We start from the raw sequence: 19,522 nt of genomic DNA on the forward strand, positions 1-19,522 counted from the left end.
GGTGAAACGAAGTTGGAGAATTTGCAGATGTGATTGCTGGCGACCAAACTACTCAATCTCCAATCCTTTGACTCATGTCTTGTCATAGCCGCGTGATGTTATTAACTTTCTTAACTTTGCTTACATTATGGTGGTTAGAGCAAGTCGTTTAGTGGGTTTTACTTTGTTCAGTTGAATAACTTTTTCATCCTGGGCTTTTACCAAAAAAAAAACCAAACAGTAACACGTCAAATCACACCAGAAAATTTAATTAAACTTTATCGACAAAAATTCCCAAACGACCAATAAATTCCTCACTCCGTCTCTTCAGTCTCAGACGGTCGCTCTTCTCTCACCGACGCTTCATTGCCCTAATTTGAAGTGTTTGGCTCTGCGAAAATCTGCAATTTCAGTGTTGGTCTTGGAGATTGGCCTCTGTAGCAAGGTATGATTTTGCTCTCAGTCTCAAAATAAACAATCGCTCTACTACCAGTGGAACTCTTTGGTTTGGTAAATTGATTTGCTTTGCGTTGTGTTTTTTTTTTTTAATCTGCAGAGAAGATGGATCTGTTGAGCAGTTTACCAGACGAGGTTCGTTGTCTTATATTGTCCTTCCTTACCACAAAGGAGTCTGCTGCGACATCTGTTCTCTCAAAGAAGTGGCGCAATCTGTTTGTGCTTGTCCCTAATCTCGACTTTGACGACTCTGAGTTTCTTCATCCGGAAGAGGGTAAGCGGGAAAGAGACGGTATTCTTCAGAGTTTCATGGATTTTGTGGATAGAGTATTGTCTTTGCAGGGCAATTCTCCCATTCGTAAGTTCTCTCTCAAGTGTGAAACTGGTGTTTCTCCAGCTCGTGTTAATCGTTGGTTATGTGAAGTACTGCAGCGTGGTGTTTCGGACCTTGATCTCACCATTGATTTGGGATATGGTTATTCTCTGCCTCATGAGTTGTTCGTGAGTGAGACACTAGTCAATCTGAAATTTAAAAGTGCTTTTGGTATTCATTGGTGGACTGGAGCTGAAGGCACTTCCTTGCCAATGCTTAAAAGTCTTTGTGTGTACTCTGGGAGGTTTTTTTGTGATGATAACTTTCAGGAGCTTCTTCCTTGTTTCCCTGTGCTTGAGGAATTACAAATGTCTAATATGCAGTGGATGGATGTTGATGAAACCGTGTCAAGTTCAACCCTCACAACGCTCCATATTACTGGCATCCGCTGTGTAAATCCAAAGAGCATTTCTTTTGATACTCCAAATCTGCTTTCCTTTGTCTACACTGATTTTGTTGCGGAGGACTATCCATTAGTTAATATGAAAAACTTGTCTCTGGCTCGACTCGCCCTTAGAGCAAATGATGATCAAATCAAGCGAGTAAGAGGGCCGAATAATGATTTGTTAGAGAATGATGTCGTTCTCCACTTTGGCAATGTGGTGAAGCTCATGAATGGCATACAAAATGTTCAGGAACTTCACTTGTGTCCTGATACTGTCGAGGTCAGTTTCCTGTTTTATTTTTTCTGCTCTGCTCTGGTTGCGGTATTGTCTTACTTGTTTGTTTTCAGGTGCTTTCTCTATGCTGTGACTCGATGCCAGTGTTCAACAACGTCAAAAAGTTACTTATTTACAGTGACGAGGGTCGAGGATGGCAAGCAGTGCCAGTTCTTCTAAGGAATTGTCCTCATTTAGAAATTCTAATATTTGAGGTGGGAATGCAAACCATGAAACTACGTGGACAAAGCATGCAGTTCATACTTACAAGTAACTATAACCCTGCTTTCTTGTTTTTGCTTTTAGGGTCTCGTGCACCATGTGACAGATAAATGCGGGGATGCTTGTGACTGCATTTATCGGAAGGACAAAGGCCGTTCGCTCTCATCATGTCCAGTGAAAGTGGTAGAGATTAAAGAGTTTGGAATAACAATGAAAGAGAAGTACATGATAGAGCATTTCTTGGACTACTTTTCGTGTTTGAAGGAGATGAATATCTATGTTGAAAAGGATGGCGTTACACAGATCATGAACAACCCTGAAGTGTCTAAACTTGTCTTGGATGAGATGGAAGAGTAGAACGAGTTATATAGTTGCAATGTCAAGATATTCTTGTGTAAGAAGTCGATTCCACAATGAAGTCTCTGGAGAACAAAGCCTCTTTGGAATTTGACTTGGGTTTAATTTTGTTCAATCGGCTTGAAAACCGTCTCAAACCAAGTCAAAGAATCTATTCTTAACAGTAATTTTTTTTTCTTTCAGTTTACTTGTGTACCGATCCAATGATGTTTACTTGAAAGTGGCAAAGATTAGTAACATTTGTTCAATTTCCTTCTCCATCACGATCAAACCAGAAAGACATTCCTGGTCTCTGCAACATCACTGGTTGAAAACCGTCCCAAACCAAGTCAATTCATGTTAAGAAATTAGAACCGAATTAAACTGGTGATTTTGAAAGAACCAGATAAATAAGACCAACGTCTTGAGTTGTTGAATTGGTTTTGATGTCGATAGCAGGAACAATAATAATCTTTAATTAAACCAGAATTATTTGGTGTTGTTGTTTTACTTGCTCTCCATAACATTAACACATGCGTGATTGACGTTTTTTGACGGACGGTGTATAAAACACACGTTAAATCAACCTAATATTGCGGACCAAAAGATAATCATTTTATCGACAAATCTCCAAAATACCCCCTAGCTTCCGCGTTTCCTTACCCCTCTACTGAATTACCCACATTACCCTCCGCTTCTCCTTTCATTTTTTTCACTTTCCCAAATTTCCATTTTTTTATACATCGAACGCGTTTTTTATAATAAATAATAAAATAATAATGGGGCCTTTTAATTCGCTACCTTGTCCGAAAATCTCAACTCAAAAAGGATTCCAAAAGGTTAAAAAAGAAATCTCCGCCGGTTTCTTCTCTCGCCGGCGTTTTGACAGTCGTCGTCACTGTTACCGTCTCAAAAGCTTACTATTTCAGTTTAAAAAAAAAACCATCAACCAGCTGAGAGATCTTTGAATCTCCTTCTTCTTTCATCCCCGATTTTATTATTATATAAAAATTTCCGAGAGATCTCCAGAATTAAAAAATTGAGGGTTATCGTTGCCATCATAACGTGTATTAGTAAAGCAGTAGTAGTGCTGATGTATTTGCTCACGACTAAGTCCCTTCCTCGTCTCTTCTTCTTCTTCTTCTTCTTCTCCTTAACTAGTTTGGCAACACGATCACATTGATTCCTTCATAATCCGATTTGTTAAATTAAAGAAATTGTTTTCTTCTCTCTGTCTAACATACCTATCGGTTGAAGAAGATCTGAAGCTTAACCTTTGCTCTGTTACAGACTCTCAGGTACTGTAACATCCTTGAACTTCTTGCTTAGTTTGTGTGAGAGATTGTCTTGTCTTATACTCGGAATGTGGAAGGATCCAGTTCGATTCTTGAGATTTTGATTATTTGTGGGAACATATATGGTTTGTGTGAGAGTTTGAAATTGAGCTAGTGATTTAGTTTTTCCCTCTTTTGGTGGGGTTATGATTTTGACTATTATCATTACCTTTCTTTATGGATAATTGAATAATTTGATTTGTTCTTCTTCAAGCTTAGATCTATTGATGATCTGTTTGTTTATATCATGATGATTTGGAGTTTAAGATCTTATGAAAATTGTGTGATTTGTAACAATGACTAGAAGATTTGACCAATTTTTCTTTTTTGCTTTCTTTCAGGGATCTGCCGGCTACAAAGTCCGGTGGATTTTGCTATTATTAGACAATGGCGTCTAATAATCATTATACAAACAGTAGATCCAATCTATCAACAAACTCTGATGCTGCTGAAGCTGGGAGGCACCAGCAGCCTGTGTCAAACACTGTCACATTTGCCCGCAGGACTGCCTCTGGGCGCTATGTCAACTACTCCAGAGATGATCTCGATAGCGAACTTGGAAGTGTTGATCTCACTAGCTATACGGTTCATATTCCGCCAACTCCTGATAACCAGCCTATGGATCCATCCATCTCTCAGAAGGTTGAGGAGCAGTATGTGTCGAATTCGTTGTTCACTGGCGGTTTTAACAGCGTGACTCGGGCTCATCTTATGGACAAAGTGATCGACACGGAAACTAGCCATCCGCAGATGGCGGGTGCTAAAGGATCGTCTTGTGCGGTTCCTGGTTGTGATGTGAAGGTGATGAGTGACGAGAGAGGTCAAGATCTTCTTCCTTGTGAGTGTGATTTCAAAATCTGTAGGGATTGCTTTGTGGATGCTGTGAAAACTGGCGGGATGTGTCCCGGGTGTAAGGAGCCTTACAGGAACACGGATTTGGCGGATTTTGCTGATAACAAGCAGCAGCAACGGCCTATGCTTCCGCCACCATCGGGTGGGCCCAAGATGGACAGGAGATTGTCATTGATGAAGTCGACTAAGTCTGGTTTGATGAGGAGTCAAACTGGGGATTTTGATCACAATAGATGGTTGTTTGAGACTAGTGGGACTTACGGTTTCGGTAATGCTTTCTGGACAAAAGACGGGAATTTTGGGAGTGACAAGGATGGGAATGGCCACGGTATGGGGCCGCAGGATCTGATGAGCCGACCGTGGAGACCGCTTACTCGGAAACTGCAGATTCCTGCAGGTGTTATCAGTCCTTACAGGTGAAAAAGTTTGTTCTTATTTCAGAATATTGCCATTTGTTCAAACTTTTACTGACACATTTGATTTTCTCGTGCAGGCTTTTGATTGTTATCCGAATTGTTGTTCTTGCGCTTTTCTTGATGTGGAGGATTAAGCACAAAAACCAAGATGCAATATGGCTATGGGGAATGTCTGTGGTTTGTGAGCTATGGTTCGCCTTATCTTGGCTTCTTGATCAGCTTCCAAAGCTGTGTCCGATTAACCGAGCTACGGATCTCAATGTTCTTAAAGAAAAATTCGAAACACCTACACCGAGCAACCCGACTGGGAAATCTGATCTCCCAGGACTCGATATGTTTGTATCTACAGCAGATCCAGAGAAAGAACCTCCTCTTGTCACTTCCAACACCATTTTATCGATTCTTGCTGCTGACTACCCTGTCGAAAAGCTTGCTTGCTATGTTTCAGATGATGGAGGAGCGCTTTTGACATTTGAAGCCATGGCTGAAGCAGCGAGTTTTGCAAACATGTGGGTTCCTTTCTGCCGTAAACACAATATCGAGCCGAGGAATCCGGATTCATACTTTAGTCTTAAAAGAGATCCTTACAAGAACAAAGTGAAGGCTGATTTCGTTAAGGATCGGAGACGGGTGAAGCGTGAGTATGATGAGTTTAAGGTTAGGATCAACAGCTTGCCTGACTCCATCAGGCGCCGTTCTGATGCTTACCACGCAAGGGAAGAGATTAAGGCCATGAAGCTGCAGAGACAGAACAGAGATGATGAGGTAGTAGAGCCAGTCAAGATTCCTAAAGCTACATGGATGGCTGATGGTACTCATTGGCCTGGCACTTGGATAAATTCTAGTCCTGATCATTCCCGCAGTGACCATGCTGGTATCATTCAGGTACAATTGGTTAAGTTCAGTTATTTCATACTTATTTAGTTTGGAGCATTTTATTTCGTTCATAACTGAACTGGAGCCGGAGTTTGGTTCAATTGTGAATAATCTTGAAAAAAAATTCGGTTTGATTTAGTTTAACAAATTTTGGTTACTTTAGGTTTAACAATTTTGCTTCCTATATGGTTTGGTTCAGTTTCTATGCCATCTCTAAGATCAATGTTTTTCAAAAAATTTTGATAAATGCAGGTGATGTTGAAGCCGCCGAGTGATGAGCCATTACATGGAGTGTCTGAAGGGTTCTTAGATCTTACAGATGTTGACATTCGTCTTCCGCTTCTTGTCTATGTTTCGCGCGAGAAGCGACCGGGTTATGATCATAACAAGAAAGCAGGAGCCATGAATGCGCTGGTCCGAGCTTCTGCAATTATGTCCAACGGTCCATTCATACTCAATCTTGATTGTGATCATTACATATACAACTCTCAAGCTTTAAGAGAAGGAATGTGTTTCATGATGGATCGAGGTGGTGACCGGCTTTGCTACGTTCAGTTTCCGCAACGGTTTGAAGGTATTGACCCATCAGATCGTTATGCGAATCATAACACAGTCTTCTTTGATGTGAACATGAGAGCTCTTGATGGTTTAATGGGTCCGGTATATGTCGGAACGGGTTGTCTCTTTAGAAGAATCGCGTTGTACGGATTCGATCCGCCCCGGGCTAAAGAACACCATCCCGGATTCTGCAGTTGCTGCTTCTCTCGCAAGAAGAAGAAAAGCCGTGTCCCAGAAGAAAACCGATCTTTGAGGATGGGTGGTGACTCAGATGATGATGAAGAGATGAATCTTTCTTTGGTTCCAAAGAAATTCGGAAACTCCACTTTCCTTATCGATTCAATTCCGGTTGCCGAGTTCCAAGGTCGTCCTCTTGCGGATCACCCAGCTGTGCAAAACGGACGACCACCCGGAGCTCTCACCATTCCTCGCGAGCTTCTCGATGCATCAACTGTGGCAGAAGCCATAGCCGTCATCTCTTGTTGGTACGAGGATAAAACCGAGTGGGGATCTCGGATCGGTTGGATTTATGGATCTGTCACGGAAGATGTGGTCACAGGTTATAGAATGCATAACCGAGGCTGGAAATCGGTTTACTGTGTGACCAAAAGGGATGCTTTCCGTGGCACAGCTCCAATCAACTTGACGGATAGGCTTCACCAGGTTCTCCGATGGGCTACTGGCTCGGTAGAGATCTTCTTCTCAAAAAACAATGCCTTCTTTGCTAGCCCGAGAATGAAAATCCTCCAGAGAATCGCTTACCTAAACGTCGGAATCTACCCGTTCACATCATTCTTCCTCATAGTGTACTGCTTCCTCCCCGCTCTCTCCCTATTCTCAGGCCAATTCATAGTCCAAACACTCAATGTCACATTCCTTGTCTACCTCTTAATCATCTCCATTACACTCTGTTTACTCGCTCTCCTCGAGATCAAATGGTCAGGAATCTCACTCGAGGAATGGTGGCGAAACGAGCAGTTCTGGCTCATTGGAGGAACAAGCGCTCACTTAGCCGCGGTTATCCAAGGGCTGCTCAAAGTTGTTGCCGGAATCGAAATCTCATTCACATTGACATCTAAATCCGGAGGAGAGGATGTAGATGACGAATTTGCGGATCTGTACATTGTGAAATGGACATCCCTCATGATCCCACCAATCACAATCATGATGGTGAATCTCATCGCGATCGCGGTCGGGTTTAGCAGGACGATATACAGTGTGATTCCGCAGTGGAGTAAGTTGATTGGAGGAGTGTTCTTCAGTTTCTGGGTACTGGCTCATCTTTATCCATTCGCTAAAGGGCTTATGGGAAGAAGAGGAAGGACTCCAACCATTGTATATGTTTGGTCTGGACTTGTTGCCATCACCATTTCTCTGCTTTGGGTTGCCATTAATCCACCTGCTGGTTCCACTCAAATCGGAGGATCTTTCACTTTCCCATGATTCATAGGTCTGGTTTCTCAAAATTCTCTATCTTTTGATCCCCTACAAAGATGGAGACAGAGATTGGCCAAGAAACACAAAAGTATAGTTGAGCCAAAGATAGAGCAAGTCAAGAACTTCTCTCATTGTCTTTTTTTTTTTTGTCTGTTGAAAAAGGACATTTTTTTATTTGTCTTTTTAAATTTTTGTAATCTGTTGATGGAATTATTTATGCTACTACTGTTAATCGACAATTACTTTCAATTTAATTCAAATGCCAGAGTTTTAATTGGTTGATTGCTTCATAAACCTTTTTATTTAAGAACTAAAACGGGTCGGGTTATTGGGTCAAGTTATCCAGAAACCGATCCATTAAGCTAAACCCGTAAATGGCTGTCCCGCCGAAACCCTACCTAAACCTTGAGAACCTAGTCGTCGAGATTTCTAATGGCAACAGATATTCCGGCTTCGAATTTCTTCTTCTCCAAGCCAATTTCTTCTACATAAATAACTTTTTCTTACAGCATTCTCGAATCTTGAAGAACCCTAAACCTCGTTTCCCAGAAAATTATGGCTCAGAAATGTGCGATTGGTTTGATTTCAGCCCTAGCAGCATCGGCTTCTCTTGCGCAATCTAAAGTCGCTTCTGCAGATGGTCCTTTCAATCTCTCTGGATTCTCTACTTCTGCGAATCCTCAGCAGCAGCCGCCGTCTCAAACTCAGAAGCCACCGTCGACAGCTGCTGAAGAATCTTCAGCTCCTCCGCGAGCTCGGAATGATAATCCTAGGACGAGTTCCGGTGGTTTCGATCCGGAGGCACTGGAGCGAGGAGCTAAAGCCTTGAAAGAGATTAACAATTCCTCTTACGCGAAAAAGGTTCTCTCTTTCTATAGTTAGGAATTTTGTGGAATCGAATCATGCTTACGTTTAGGAAAGGCTACATAGGAAGGTTTCTCTACCTGATAAGAGTTGTATTTACTGATCTTCGTTTAGTGAAGTGAAATCTGAGAAATGGATTCTTTTAGGTTATAATTTGTATGATGAACCTAAAAATGATGGGTTTGAGCTTGAAAATGGTAGCACTCTGTGTTGGATCTCAGAATTGTTCTATTTCTGTGTGTTTATCAGTTGTGGTTGAGCTCACAGTTGTTGTGTATTTGGTTCTGGTAGGTTTTTGAAAGTATTAAGCAGCAAGAAGAGACAAAGCAAACTGAGTTTGCAACGAAGGCACAAGAGTTTAAAGCTATGCAAGCACAAGCTGAAACTGTGAGATCATCTAACTTTAAGTTTATTATCCATTATTTGGATGTCTGTTTATATATTTTTGAATAATGGTGTTACAACTAAAGTTGAAAATAATGTCTTGTGACAAAACCTGCTTCCAGTGGTCACTATGAGACATATTCTCTGCATCAATATCATTATTCGGTTTAGCTGCTTCTTGACAACGAAATTGTGTGCCTGACATATTCCATTTTACAGGAGAGGCATAAGGTTATATATGATGAACAGAAAAAACTTGCTCAGCACCAAGCACAGACAAAATCACAGATGGCCCGTTATGAAGATGACTTGGCAAGAAAGAGGATGCAGGCATGTAACTCTCAAAACAATTTTTCAACACTGGTAGCTTCTTTTTTTCTCTCTAACAGCTTTTGTTATGTGATGTGTGTGTATCGTTTTACAGGCCGAGAATGAGTTCCATAGAGCAAGAAATCAAGAACTTGTGAAAATGCAAGAAGATTCGGCAATTAGGCAGGAACAAGCTCGACGAGCTACTGAGGAACAGATCCAGGCGCAGAGACGACAAACTGAGAGGGAGAAGGCTGAGATTGAACGTGAGACCATCAGGGTCAAAGCTATAGCAGAAGCGGAAGGAAGAGCCCATGAAGCTAGGCTTGCTGAAGATGTAAACAGAAGAATGCTTGTTGATCGTGCAAATGCAGAAAGAGAGAAATGGGTTGCTGCCATAAACACAACATTTGACCATATTGGAGGTGTGAGATTTATTTCCATACATGGAAATCATCTTTTTTGTTGTCTAGATTCTTGTTGGCTTCAGTCATCTTTTTTGGCAGGTTTTAACTAGACATGGAAAATCCCTGTGTAGACCCATTTCCAATTAAAGTCTTAGTGATCGGGTGCCATGAATTTGTGATTAGAATAGATGTGTGACCTCGTAATCTATACATTGCACAAATAAATGGAAATACTAATTGTTTTAACAGGTGTTTGACACTTTATTCTTGTTTTTCTAGGCGGTTTACGTGCAATTCTGACGGATCAAAATAAACTGGTTGTTGCTGTTGGGGGTGTAACTGCTCTAGCAGCTGGAATCTACACAACGAGGTAAAGACTAGATATGTAGTCTGAATGTTGAGGAAGAAAATGCCATAATCGGGAGTTCTTGTTGTTGAAGGGTTGAGGAAGTGTTTATGCCATTGACTAGCAAATTTCTCGTTTACATTTCTTGATTATATTACCTGTCAGTCATTTTTTATACAATAGTGAAATATAGACTTAGCTGGTTGCTGAATTGCTTGTTGCAGAGAAGGTGCAAGGGTCATCTGGAGCTATGTGGACAGAATATTAGGACAACCATCGTTAATCCGAGAATCATCAAGAGGCAAGTACCCTTGGTCTGGTTCGCTTTCTCGTGTAATGTCCACATTGCGGGGTAAGGAGCCAGCTTCCAAAAGTGGACAAGGGTTTGGTGATGTTATTCTGCATCCTCCCCTACAAAGGAGAATTGAGCACTTAGCTAATGCAACCGCCAACACAAAACTCCATCAGGCTCCTTTCCGAAATGTGCTTTTCTACGGTCCTCCAGGAACAGGAAAAACAATGGCTGCCAGAGAGCTGGCTCGTAAATCTGTATGCATTCTTTCCATATACATTTACGTTATTATAAAAATTGTTATAAGACACCCAAATGGACGATTGAGTCTCTAGCAGATACATTTAGGACGGTAGAGCAGAAAATGGTAGTTACTGATTTCCAAATACATCTGAAAGTTGAACTTGAGCTCTTAGTTTTAGGTTGCTCATGAGATTCTCGGAGTTTTGTTCCTTCACTATTCTTATTTTCCTAATGTCCGTAATTCGTGTAGGGTTTGGATTATGCACTGATGACTGGTGGAGATGTTGCTCCCCTTGGATCTCAGGCTGTTACAAAAATTCACCAACTGTTTGATTGGGGCAAAAAGTCTAAGAGAGGTTTATTGCTCTTCATTGATGAAGCCGATGCATTTTTGTGCGAGTAAGTGCTATTACTCATATCATATCACAGGCTGATCATTTCAACTGTTTGTTTATGGTTTTAATGTGTTCATTGGAATTTAACAGGAGGAACAAAACATACATGAGTGAAGCCCAAAGGAGTGCTCTAAATGCTCTTCTCTTTCGTACGGGTGATCAGTCCAAAGACATAGTCTTAGCACTTGCTACTAACCGACCTGGTGACCTAGACTCAGCTGTGGCTGACCGTGTCGATGAAGTTCTTGAATTCCCCTTACCTGGAGAAGAAGAGCGGTTCAAGCTTCTAAACCTATATCTAGAAAAGTACATAGCTGAGGCTGGTCCAAAAAAGCCGAGTTTGTTTGACCGCCTCTTCAAGAAAGAACAGCAGAAGATCGAGATAAAGGGTGTCACTGAGGAGCTCTTAAAGGAAGCAGCTGCAAAAACCGAAGGGTTTTCAGGTAGAGAGATTGCGAAACTGATGGCAAGTGTTCAAGCAGCTGTTTATGGAAGTGAGGACTGCGTGTTGGACTCTGTGCTATTTAGAGAGGTTGTTGAGTACAAAGTTGCAGAGCATCAACAGAGAAGAAAATTGGCTGGAACGGACTCGAAATGATGAGATATAAACCCAAAAATTAATCAAATGGTGTCATCTTCAGACTTTTGCCAAGATGCACAAAATCTCTCATGTTGGTTAGGAAGTTTTAGCAGAGATTTTAATTCCTATTGTTTCTCCTTTTTTGGTGAAGGAGAGGTTTTGTGCTTGTCTTATTGCTTTAAATCATTGGTCTGACTGACCAAGCTCAAACTAAACTAGTTATTACATAAAATTGAGAAATATCTCGTTAAAGATTGTAGCGATAATAATAACACTTTGGTTTAAAAGACTAATATATATACAAAATATCTGAATTCGTTTCTCAAACATTGATCAAATTTGGATTCGTGATAATTTTATGTGGCGTGGCTTGGATTCTTCTTAGCTTCGCAAAGCGGCGAGCATCACCATTTTTATTACTTGCGATGATTGATGATGATGATCATCTTGTTCAGACAAATCTGAAACGCAGGTTTTTACGAGATGGAAATCACGTTATGATAGTAAAATGTGCAATCAAAATCAAATAGTGATCACATCACAGTTAATTATCCTCACCTAGCTTCTTTGACGGTAATGCGCATTCAGGCACTGAGTTAAAATAAAAACCAAAAGACATATTTCCACGCGCCTTTTATTTAAATTTTGCTGAAAACGACGAAATCCCTGGACTATAGTCCAGCCGTTTGGTCTCCGTGGTGTTTACGCGCTATAGGTGCGCGTTGGTTTATTTTTATGTTCTCGTCTTCAATTTTAGTGGCACATGCGCCTCACGTGCAATTAGATTCCATAGGCCTATAGTGGGCCCTTTAGGCCTAGTAAAATCTTGTTGCGCTCCGATTTGTAGGGTTCTTGCGCTTTTAATCAGCTTAAACGCATCATTTAGACGAATTTTCAAGAGAGAGAAAAACTCGATAATTTGTATTTATTTAAATATATAAATTTCATATGACTCTTGATAACAAAAGGGGGCCATTACTCGACACTGGTTATATAGCAAACCCCAAGCTTTTTTTCGAGCTCAATAGCATTGAAAAGACAGTGATATCAGATATTGGATGTTACAACATGACGAGTGCTCAAGTGAGATCAAACAATACCAAACTTACCAGACTTTGATCGAATCCTTTATTAGATATTATAGCTGAAGATGTCGAGGCACCATAAAAACAATACACAAACATAAAAATGCAATTAAAAAGGGAAAGAGACCAGACATTAACTTTCAGAATTTGGCTTAGTGGTGATGATCTTGAACATAGCGAAGGCCGCAGTACTTGCAGATCGCAGGCTCATCTAGGTCGAGGCATATGAACTCGATTGGATGACCCAGGGCCGGATTGGTGTCTGCAAGTAATACAAAAGTCAATTCATATATCAATTTCTGTTTTGCTCATTTAGATAATCGCACTTAATCAAATATCTTGAACCACTGAGGAAAAGAGGAGACAAACCTCCTTCACAAGCAGCAATCCTTCCATCAACTTTGATAGGTGGAACCTCACTGATCAGTTCCATAGGTGATTTCTTGCTTCTATCCTGTAGAGATTAGTTCCTTAACCGCATTAATTAAAACAACCAGGAACGTGTCAAAAGTAAACAAAATGTGATAAACAAACTTCATAATATATCAGAAAAAGGAGTGGTATAGAGCCTATGCAATTTCTATTATATATACGAGTTTGAAAGTCTCACCAAACCAAACAATTCACTAAATTAAATCATTAGTTTTCAACGAAAGCAGAGCTGCCATCTTTAACTAGGGATAGTATGTGATGATTGATGAATGATCTCTTCATAATTTTATCAAGCATTGATAACAAGGGTAAGATGATCTGGTGTCAAAGAGTAGTGACAGCATAAAAGGAGAAAGCTCAAACCAACTTATTGATTTCACTAACAAATTTAAAGTTAACAGTAAAATAGCATAGGTAACTTTCCAAATCCCAAAATTAATCAGCGAAAGGAACTAACTCCAAGATCATAGCTGTGAAGGTAATGGTTATGAAGATTGACCTATTTAAAATATGATTTGTATCGCTTATTACACATACGAAAAGATTTTAGCGCATATAGTTTTCAATAACTTTTCATCAGTTAACAACAAATTCTCCATGTAATAGTACAGAAAAAAGCAGTAATACTTGTGAAACATAAACCTAATGTCCTCAAAATCCAAACAACTTCTATGCAGTTTCTAACAGATATCATGACTTTATGAACACTGATCCAAAATCGAAACAAATTTCTTCAGTTATTCAAACGACTAGAGAGTAGAGAGACTCACTAGCAACAATTTTCAGAAATCGTAAAGATGCCAAATTACGATCTAACCCTAGAGGAGATCACCGAGACTAATTCCCCGAGTAATTCCCGCAAATTAGTGTAATTCCCAGATTAAATTCACGATATAAGTCCTTGTACAGATTTATTCACGGTAAGAACTCATAATCGCGAAGAGTACCTGCATCCATTTGGCGGTGTGATTGCCGACTAGATCGTCTGTTGGAATGCCGAGTTGTGTGGTCGCCACACTAAAATTCCTCCTCGAAGATGGAAGAATCTGCGATCGGATTAGGGCTTTCAGGAGATTTGACGCCATTGCTCCAACACCGAGAAAATCACAAGTTTCTCCTATCGAGAGAGCGAGAGAGAGATTGTTCGTGAAGCGCTCCAGGAAGAACGAGTTTACTTGGGCCTTCCTTATAACAAAAAGCCCACTTATTTGAAGCATATAGGCCTTTGAGTTTTTATAAGGAAAAAAGATTGCCAGAACTATTGGAGAATATATAAAATCAATAGACATGTAAATCATTGATGAAATATTTTTTAATTGTAACTAAAACAGATATATGTGGAAGCCGTCATGTATTGTACACCACAGACATAGAATTTCGGTTAACTGGTATAAAATCTCCGGGGTTGACTAATTGTTGACTCGTCGGAACCCACTTTAAAACCGGGTCTGAGACTTTTTGATCCGACACCACGACCCGCTCTATCACCCGCTCCAGATGTTGGGCCTTTGTAATGGGCCAAAATTTAAAAAAAATGGCCATATTTGTTGAAGCCATAATCGATCCACTCCTCTGTTTACCCCAAAATCAAAAAATCAATTTTAGGGTTCTTGTTTATTCTTCATCGTGCAAAAGGATTTCGAAGGAGGAGAGACGATGGAATTAAGTTCGGGATCTTCTAGCAGCTTTAGGAGTACAAATGGAGGTCGAAAAGTGTGTGATTGTGGATTGCCGGCTAAGATCTACAAATCGAAAACGGAGAAAAATCCAAATCGAAGGTTTTTTGGGTGTCAATTGTACAAGGAAGGAGGTAATGCACACTGCAAGTTCTTTAGGTGGTTTGAAGAAGAAACGGTGAAAGGATTGCCGAAAATAGGGTTGATAGAAGCTGAAGCTGAAATTAATGCGAAGAACAAGATTATCGATCAACTAACAGTGACAATCATGGAGCTCCGTGAGCATTTGGAGAGGCATAAAGGGGAGATATCATCAATTGATTCCGACGATGAAGAGAAAGAGTCAATTGATATCGGATTGAAGACAAAGGCTAAGATTGATGAGCTAGAAAAGACTGTGTATCGCCAACGAGTCATCATCACGGGTTTGACTGGTTTACTTGTATGTGCCATTGGAGTCATTGTCTGTAGTTGAGTTATTGTCTTAAGTAGAGCATTTTCATCAAGCTTGAGTAGTTCGTTTGTCTTGTTTTAGTTTGGTAAAGAGTTCTTGTTTGGTAATAAATTTGTAGTTTGGTATTGAATTTGTAGTTTGGTATTGAATTTGTAGTTTGGTAATGAAATAGTTTGGTAATGAAATTGTCTCAAAGCTATTTGATTACATGACCAAAAAGAAGCTAAATTATGTGTCCAAAACCAAGCCGATTAAGTGTTAACATCACCAAATACATGACCAAAACATAATAACAAAACGAGTTAACATCCCCAAATACTTGACCAAAACAAGCCGATTAAGTGTTAGACATGACCAAAACAAGCCGATTAAGTATAACACATGATCAAATACATGACCAAAAAACCTTCTACACCCTCTACATACCATCCACTCATCCAAATAGTATCCTATTGATAAAGCTAATCTGAGGTGCGGATGAAGAAACATCTTGCACTTCAGGTTGAGCTTCAGGTTCTGCCTGTTCCATTGCTGCAAAAGCTGCTTCCATTTCAACATGATCTTGAGCTTCCAATTGAGGGACATCGTTTTGTTTCAGTCTCTTTGCCCTGCTCTCTGGAGACTATGGAAAGAAATATGAAAAAAAAAACACACAAACTGAGTTAGAGTTTAGTTAGATGAAAATGAGACCTAAGTAGTATATAAAAGGACTTTATACCTCATGAGGACACTTTCTTGAATTATGACCAGCTTCACCACAAAGACCACAATGCACAATTCTTCCTTCCCGACCAACTTTTGTTTCAGATTTTTTTTTGCGTGGTGATTCATTTAAACTCTTGATCCTTGCCTTGCCCTTAGGTCTCCCTGCAGGACGCTTGAAAGGTGGTGCTGCAATCCTTGGTCTTCCTGAATCTGGCCAGAATTTAGATCCATTCACAGGTTTCAAACCTCTCCTATATGTCTCTTGCCATTTTGCAGTCAAGTAATAGTCTGAGATATAGTCTTCCACTTCAAAATTCATCTCCCTGATTGCACATACAGCATGGCGACATGGAATACCAGTCAAATCCCACATCCTGCATGCACAAGACCGACCACTCAAGCTCACTGCATATCCCATTCCAAATTCAACAATCTCATACTCCCCGCCAGTGGTTCTAACCATTGCACAATATTGAGCTCCTTCACACGATTTCTGCACTTCTGTCCTTGCTTTTTTGGTGTATTTTGCAGTTTCTTTTTCAGCAATTGTGGACCTATTGGCAACCCTTTGCATCGCATCTCTTCTTATTAACTCTAACATCTGGACAAACGGCTTCCTCCTTGCAATCTTCAAAGTTCTATTATATGACTCAGTATGATTGTTGTGTGTATCAGCACAACAACAACCAACCCTAAAGAATGCCCTACACCATGTCGTTGGATCCTTTTGAAGTAGAGCCTGACAAGCCTGTGCATCAAACTCCTTGAAAATAGCCAAATTTTCCTTATAATCACCTAGGTTGTAGCTGCTTGCAACTCTCCAGAACAATGGCTTCAACATGTCAGCCTTGTGATTTTTCTTCAAGTTCGAGTAGATATGCCTAGCACAAGCTCGATGCTCAGCCATTGGTAACTCAGTAGCAATCCCATGAATCAAGCCTCTATGCATGTCAGAAATGAGAGTGATGTTCTCACCTAATCCCAAGCCCAAATCTCTCTTCAACTTGCCAACAAACCATTCCCAATTTGGATTGTTCTCACAGTCCACCACAGCCCATGCTATTGGAAATATCTGATTATTAGGATCCCTTCCAACAGCAGTAAGCATCATCCCTTTCATCGAGTTCTTCAAAAATGTACCATCTAGACCAATGATTGGTCTGCTTCCAAGCAGTCCTCAACGCTTCAAAGCAGATGTACATTTGATGAAATGCCTCACTGCCATCAGCTCTTGTTGTTGTATTAATCTCCACTGTAGTATGCAAATTGGACCTACAAAGAGAAAAAAAAACAGTTAGTCAAACCAGAAAGTAAACAACAAAGACTAAATCTATTTACAATGGTTATACTTACTCAAGTAGTTGCTGCTCATAATCTCTTAACCTTGCAAACTGGTTATCGCATTCAGCTTGCAGCTTATCAAATACACGTCTTCTTGCAACTTTAGCCTGGTTTGGTGAGATGATAATGTTGTATCTCCTCTTCATCTCATCCTTTATCTCTGGACCACTCATCTCTGGATCTCTTCTAATGTCTTCCAAGAACAAATCAGCAATAACAGGAGTCTTTATAATCTCACACCTACCTGTTGGATGACATTGATGGTCAGGAAAATAGGTCTTCACCATCCACTTTCCAATCGGGTTCTCTATAGCACAATAAATTTTCCAGCTACATCCTTTTCCTTTACATTTAGCACCAAGTCTCTCCTTTTCCCATCTATCATAAACAACAGTTCTTCTGGTCTTCAAAACATATTTGACCACATTCTTCTTAAAGTCAATTCCACTACAAAACACCTGCCTTAAACTGAAGACACCATCTGGTAAACCCCTCTTAACCAACCTCTCTGCTTGTGCTTCCTCATCACCAGATTCATCATCAGTTGCAGGATAGACTTCGTCTTCATCTGGAATCTATTCCTCATAATTGTGACTGTTGAACACTGCAATCTCTTCCTCCTCAACATTCACAGCCTCTTCCTCAGCAATGTCAGCTTCCATATCAGAGTCTGATGATTCAGACAAACCTGCGTCTGATCTCTGACCATCACTGTCTTCATCTTGACACACAACCTCTTTGGTAACTAATTTTCTCTTATTTCTGACCTTCACACCAGCTGCCTTTGAGGCTTTCTTTGTAGCAGTTGTTGTGTCTGTGGATTCCTTATTTGCAGGTTCTGTGACTTCTTCATTAAGTGAAAATTCAATTGGCTTCTCAAAGTATATGTCAACCTCTCCCATCCAGCGTGCTTTTGCAACCAACTTCTTCTTGTTCTCCTCAACATTCTCCCACAGAGGGATCCTATCTGACACGTCCTCGAAAGGTAGCTTGAACCACATCTTCCCAATGAGATTACTGTCTTTTGCAACCAAATGCATGGCAACATCTTCAAAGATTGTCAAAGAATCCACTTCCAAGACATCAACTTTTCCATCACCGTAGCTTAACACTCCACCCTCTGTCTTGAAGCAGCCAGAATAATGACATTTCACCTTCACCGTAATCTTCTGACTACCAAAATACCAAAAAGAAAAGAAAACAAACGGATTTAACAATGTGAATAGAAGCAATTTCTAGACATAAACAATGTAAGTAAAGACAAACAAAAGCCGACACAAACTAGACAAGTCTATATCATTTTGAGACTCGATTTTGAGACTAGTGTGAACTCGATTTTTTAATTGAGACTAGTGTGAACTCGATTTTTTTCTTCTCTTGACCAAAGGAAATCCCCAAATCAACCCTAAAAGGTTCCGACAACATCCCCATTTGCCCACATGCTCAGACCCAGTAAAACCCACAACTTGTTGTCGTAATAAACCCCAAAAGTTACCAAATCAAACCGCAAGCATAAATTTACCTCATTGGAACGAGAAAGAAATCGCGAATTCGTCTTCTATCTCTATTTCAATCAACAATGTCACCGGATTCGTCTTCTCTACTTCCAAACGCTTCCAATCTCTCATAAACCCTAAGTGAAAAGAGGATTTTTGTTCTTCACAGATCGAAAGTAAAACATTTTTACTCTGTGGTGGCGTTCCTGTTTTACACGAGAAGATTAGGGCTTCAACAAATATGGCCATTTTTTTTTAATTTTAGCCCATTACAAAGGCCCAACATCTGGAGCGGGTGATGGAGCGGGTCGTGGTGTTGGGTCAAAAAGTCTCAGACCCGGTTTTAAAGTGGGTTCCGACGAGTCAACGATTAGTCAACCCCGGAGATTTTATACCAGTTAACCGAAATTCTATGTCTGTGGTGTACAATACATGACGGCATATAATTCGAATATGTGGTCATGATATACATATACTTCAAGTAGTTAAAGGTCCGTTAATTTAGTTGCCATGTGTGGCCATGTATTCTCCAATAGTTCAGGGTGCTGGCAATCTTTTTTCCTTTTTATAAATTTTTAATTCTGATCTAAAATACTCTAGCATATATAAAATCAATAGACATGTAAATCATTGATGAAATATTTTTTAATTGTAACTAAAACAGATATATGTGGAAGCCCCCTTGGCCCATTGGTTGATCACCGTGAAGAAGGAAGTAAAGAAGGTGAAAGAAGTGTGGATCTAATAAGGATCGGAAGGAATTGTCCGTTGTAGAATCGTCTATGTAACAGTTTTCATAATTTGCAATAAATAATAAATCTAGACGACAAAAAAAAAACACTAAACATATATATATATTAATAAACTAAAACAGATATATATATGTATATTAATAAAACAGATATATATATATATATATATATTAATAAAAAAAAACTAAAACAGATATATATATATATATATATATTAATAAACTAAAACAGCAATATATATATATATATATATATATCTAAAT

The 19,522-nt window shown here is 39.8% G+C and overlaps 7 protein-coding genes across 7 annotated transcripts; 4 read left to right on the forward strand and 3 right to left on the reverse strand.

The window, feature by feature from the left end:
- The first annotated feature begins 230 nt into the window (after positions 1-230).
- On the forward strand, positions 231-2,294 carry LOC110230367 (F-box protein At3g03040). The gene is made up of 4 exons (XM_021033040.1): positions 231-424; positions 536-1,473; positions 1,542-1,682; positions 1,774-2,294. The coding sequence occupies exons 2-4, from the start codon at positions 541-543 to the stop codon at positions 2,044-2,046; spliced, it is 1,347 nt and encodes a 448-aa protein (XP_020888699.1). The 5' UTR covers positions 231-424; positions 536-540; the 3' UTR covers positions 2,047-2,294.
- A 523-nt stretch (positions 2,295-2,817) lies between these two features.
- Positions 2,818-7,752, forward strand: LOC9318336 (cellulose synthase-like protein D3). The gene is made up of 4 exons (XM_021032281.1): positions 2,818-3,323; positions 3,701-4,627; positions 4,705-5,512; positions 5,756-7,752. The coding sequence occupies exons 2-4, from the start codon at positions 3,747-3,749 to the stop codon at positions 7,502-7,504; spliced, it is 3,438 nt and encodes a 1,145-aa protein (XP_020887940.1). The 5' UTR covers positions 2,818-3,323; positions 3,701-3,746; the 3' UTR covers positions 7,505-7,752.
- Positions 7,753-7,794: 42 nt separating this feature from the next.
- On the forward strand, positions 7,795-11,632 carry LOC9318337 (ATPase family AAA domain-containing protein 3). Its single transcript, XM_021032282.1, has 8 exons — positions 7,795-8,359; positions 8,654-8,749; positions 8,966-9,076; positions 9,171-9,480; positions 9,742-9,832; positions 10,033-10,357; positions 10,594-10,742; positions 10,829-11,632. The coding sequence occupies exons 1-8, from the start codon at positions 8,054-8,056 to the stop codon at positions 11,334-11,336; spliced, it is 1,896 nt and encodes a 631-aa protein (XP_020887941.1). The 5' UTR covers positions 7,795-8,053; the 3' UTR covers positions 11,337-11,632.
- A 680-nt stretch (positions 11,633-12,312) lies between these two features.
- On the reverse strand, positions 12,313-14,007 carry LOC9318338 (NADH dehydrogenase [ubiquinone] iron-sulfur protein 6, mitochondrial). The gene is made up of 3 exons (XM_002884307.2): positions 13,783-14,007; positions 12,773-12,857; positions 12,313-12,665 (listed from the first exon to the last, which is right to left on the reverse strand). Exons 1-3 carry the CDS (start codon positions 13,918-13,920, stop codon positions 12,556-12,558), a joined length of 333 nt encoding a protein of 110 aa, XP_002884353.1. The 5' UTR covers positions 13,921-14,007; the 3' UTR covers positions 12,313-12,555.
- A 484-nt stretch (positions 14,008-14,491) lies between these two features.
- LOC9320420 (uncharacterized protein At4g04775) lies at positions 14,492-14,986 on the forward strand. Its single transcript, XM_002882225.2, has one exon. It carries the CDS (start codon positions 14,492-14,494, stop codon positions 14,984-14,986), a length of 495 nt encoding a protein of 164 aa, XP_002882271.1.
- Positions 14,987-15,363: 377 nt separating this feature from the next.
- On the reverse strand, positions 15,364-16,828 carry LOC110230205. The gene is made up of 2 exons (XM_021032283.1): positions 15,684-16,828; positions 15,364-15,587 (listed from the first exon to the last, which is right to left on the reverse strand). Exons 1-2 carry the CDS (start codon positions 16,788-16,790, stop codon positions 15,399-15,401), a joined length of 1,296 nt encoding a protein of 431 aa, XP_020887942.1. The 5' UTR covers positions 16,791-16,828; the 3' UTR covers positions 15,364-15,398.
- A 12-nt stretch (positions 16,829-16,840) lies between these two features.
- Positions 16,841-18,711, reverse strand: LOC9318339. The gene is made up of 2 exons (XM_021032286.1): positions 17,024-18,711; positions 16,841-16,942 (listed from the first exon to the last, which is right to left on the reverse strand). The coding sequence occupies exon 1, from the start codon at positions 18,049-18,051 to the stop codon at positions 17,587-17,589; it is 465 nt and encodes a 154-aa protein (XP_020887945.1). The 5' UTR covers positions 18,052-18,711; the 3' UTR covers positions 16,841-16,942; positions 17,024-17,586.
- Between the last annotated feature and the right edge of the window lie 811 nt (positions 18,712-19,522).

The sequence above is a fragment of the Arabidopsis lyrata genome, assembly GCF_000004255.2.
Source record: "Arabidopsis lyrata subsp. lyrata unplaced genomic scaffold ARALYscaffold_3, whole genome shotgun sequence".
Classification (NCBI taxonomy): Eukaryota; Viridiplantae; Streptophyta; class Magnoliopsida; order Brassicales; family Brassicaceae; genus Arabidopsis; species Arabidopsis lyrata.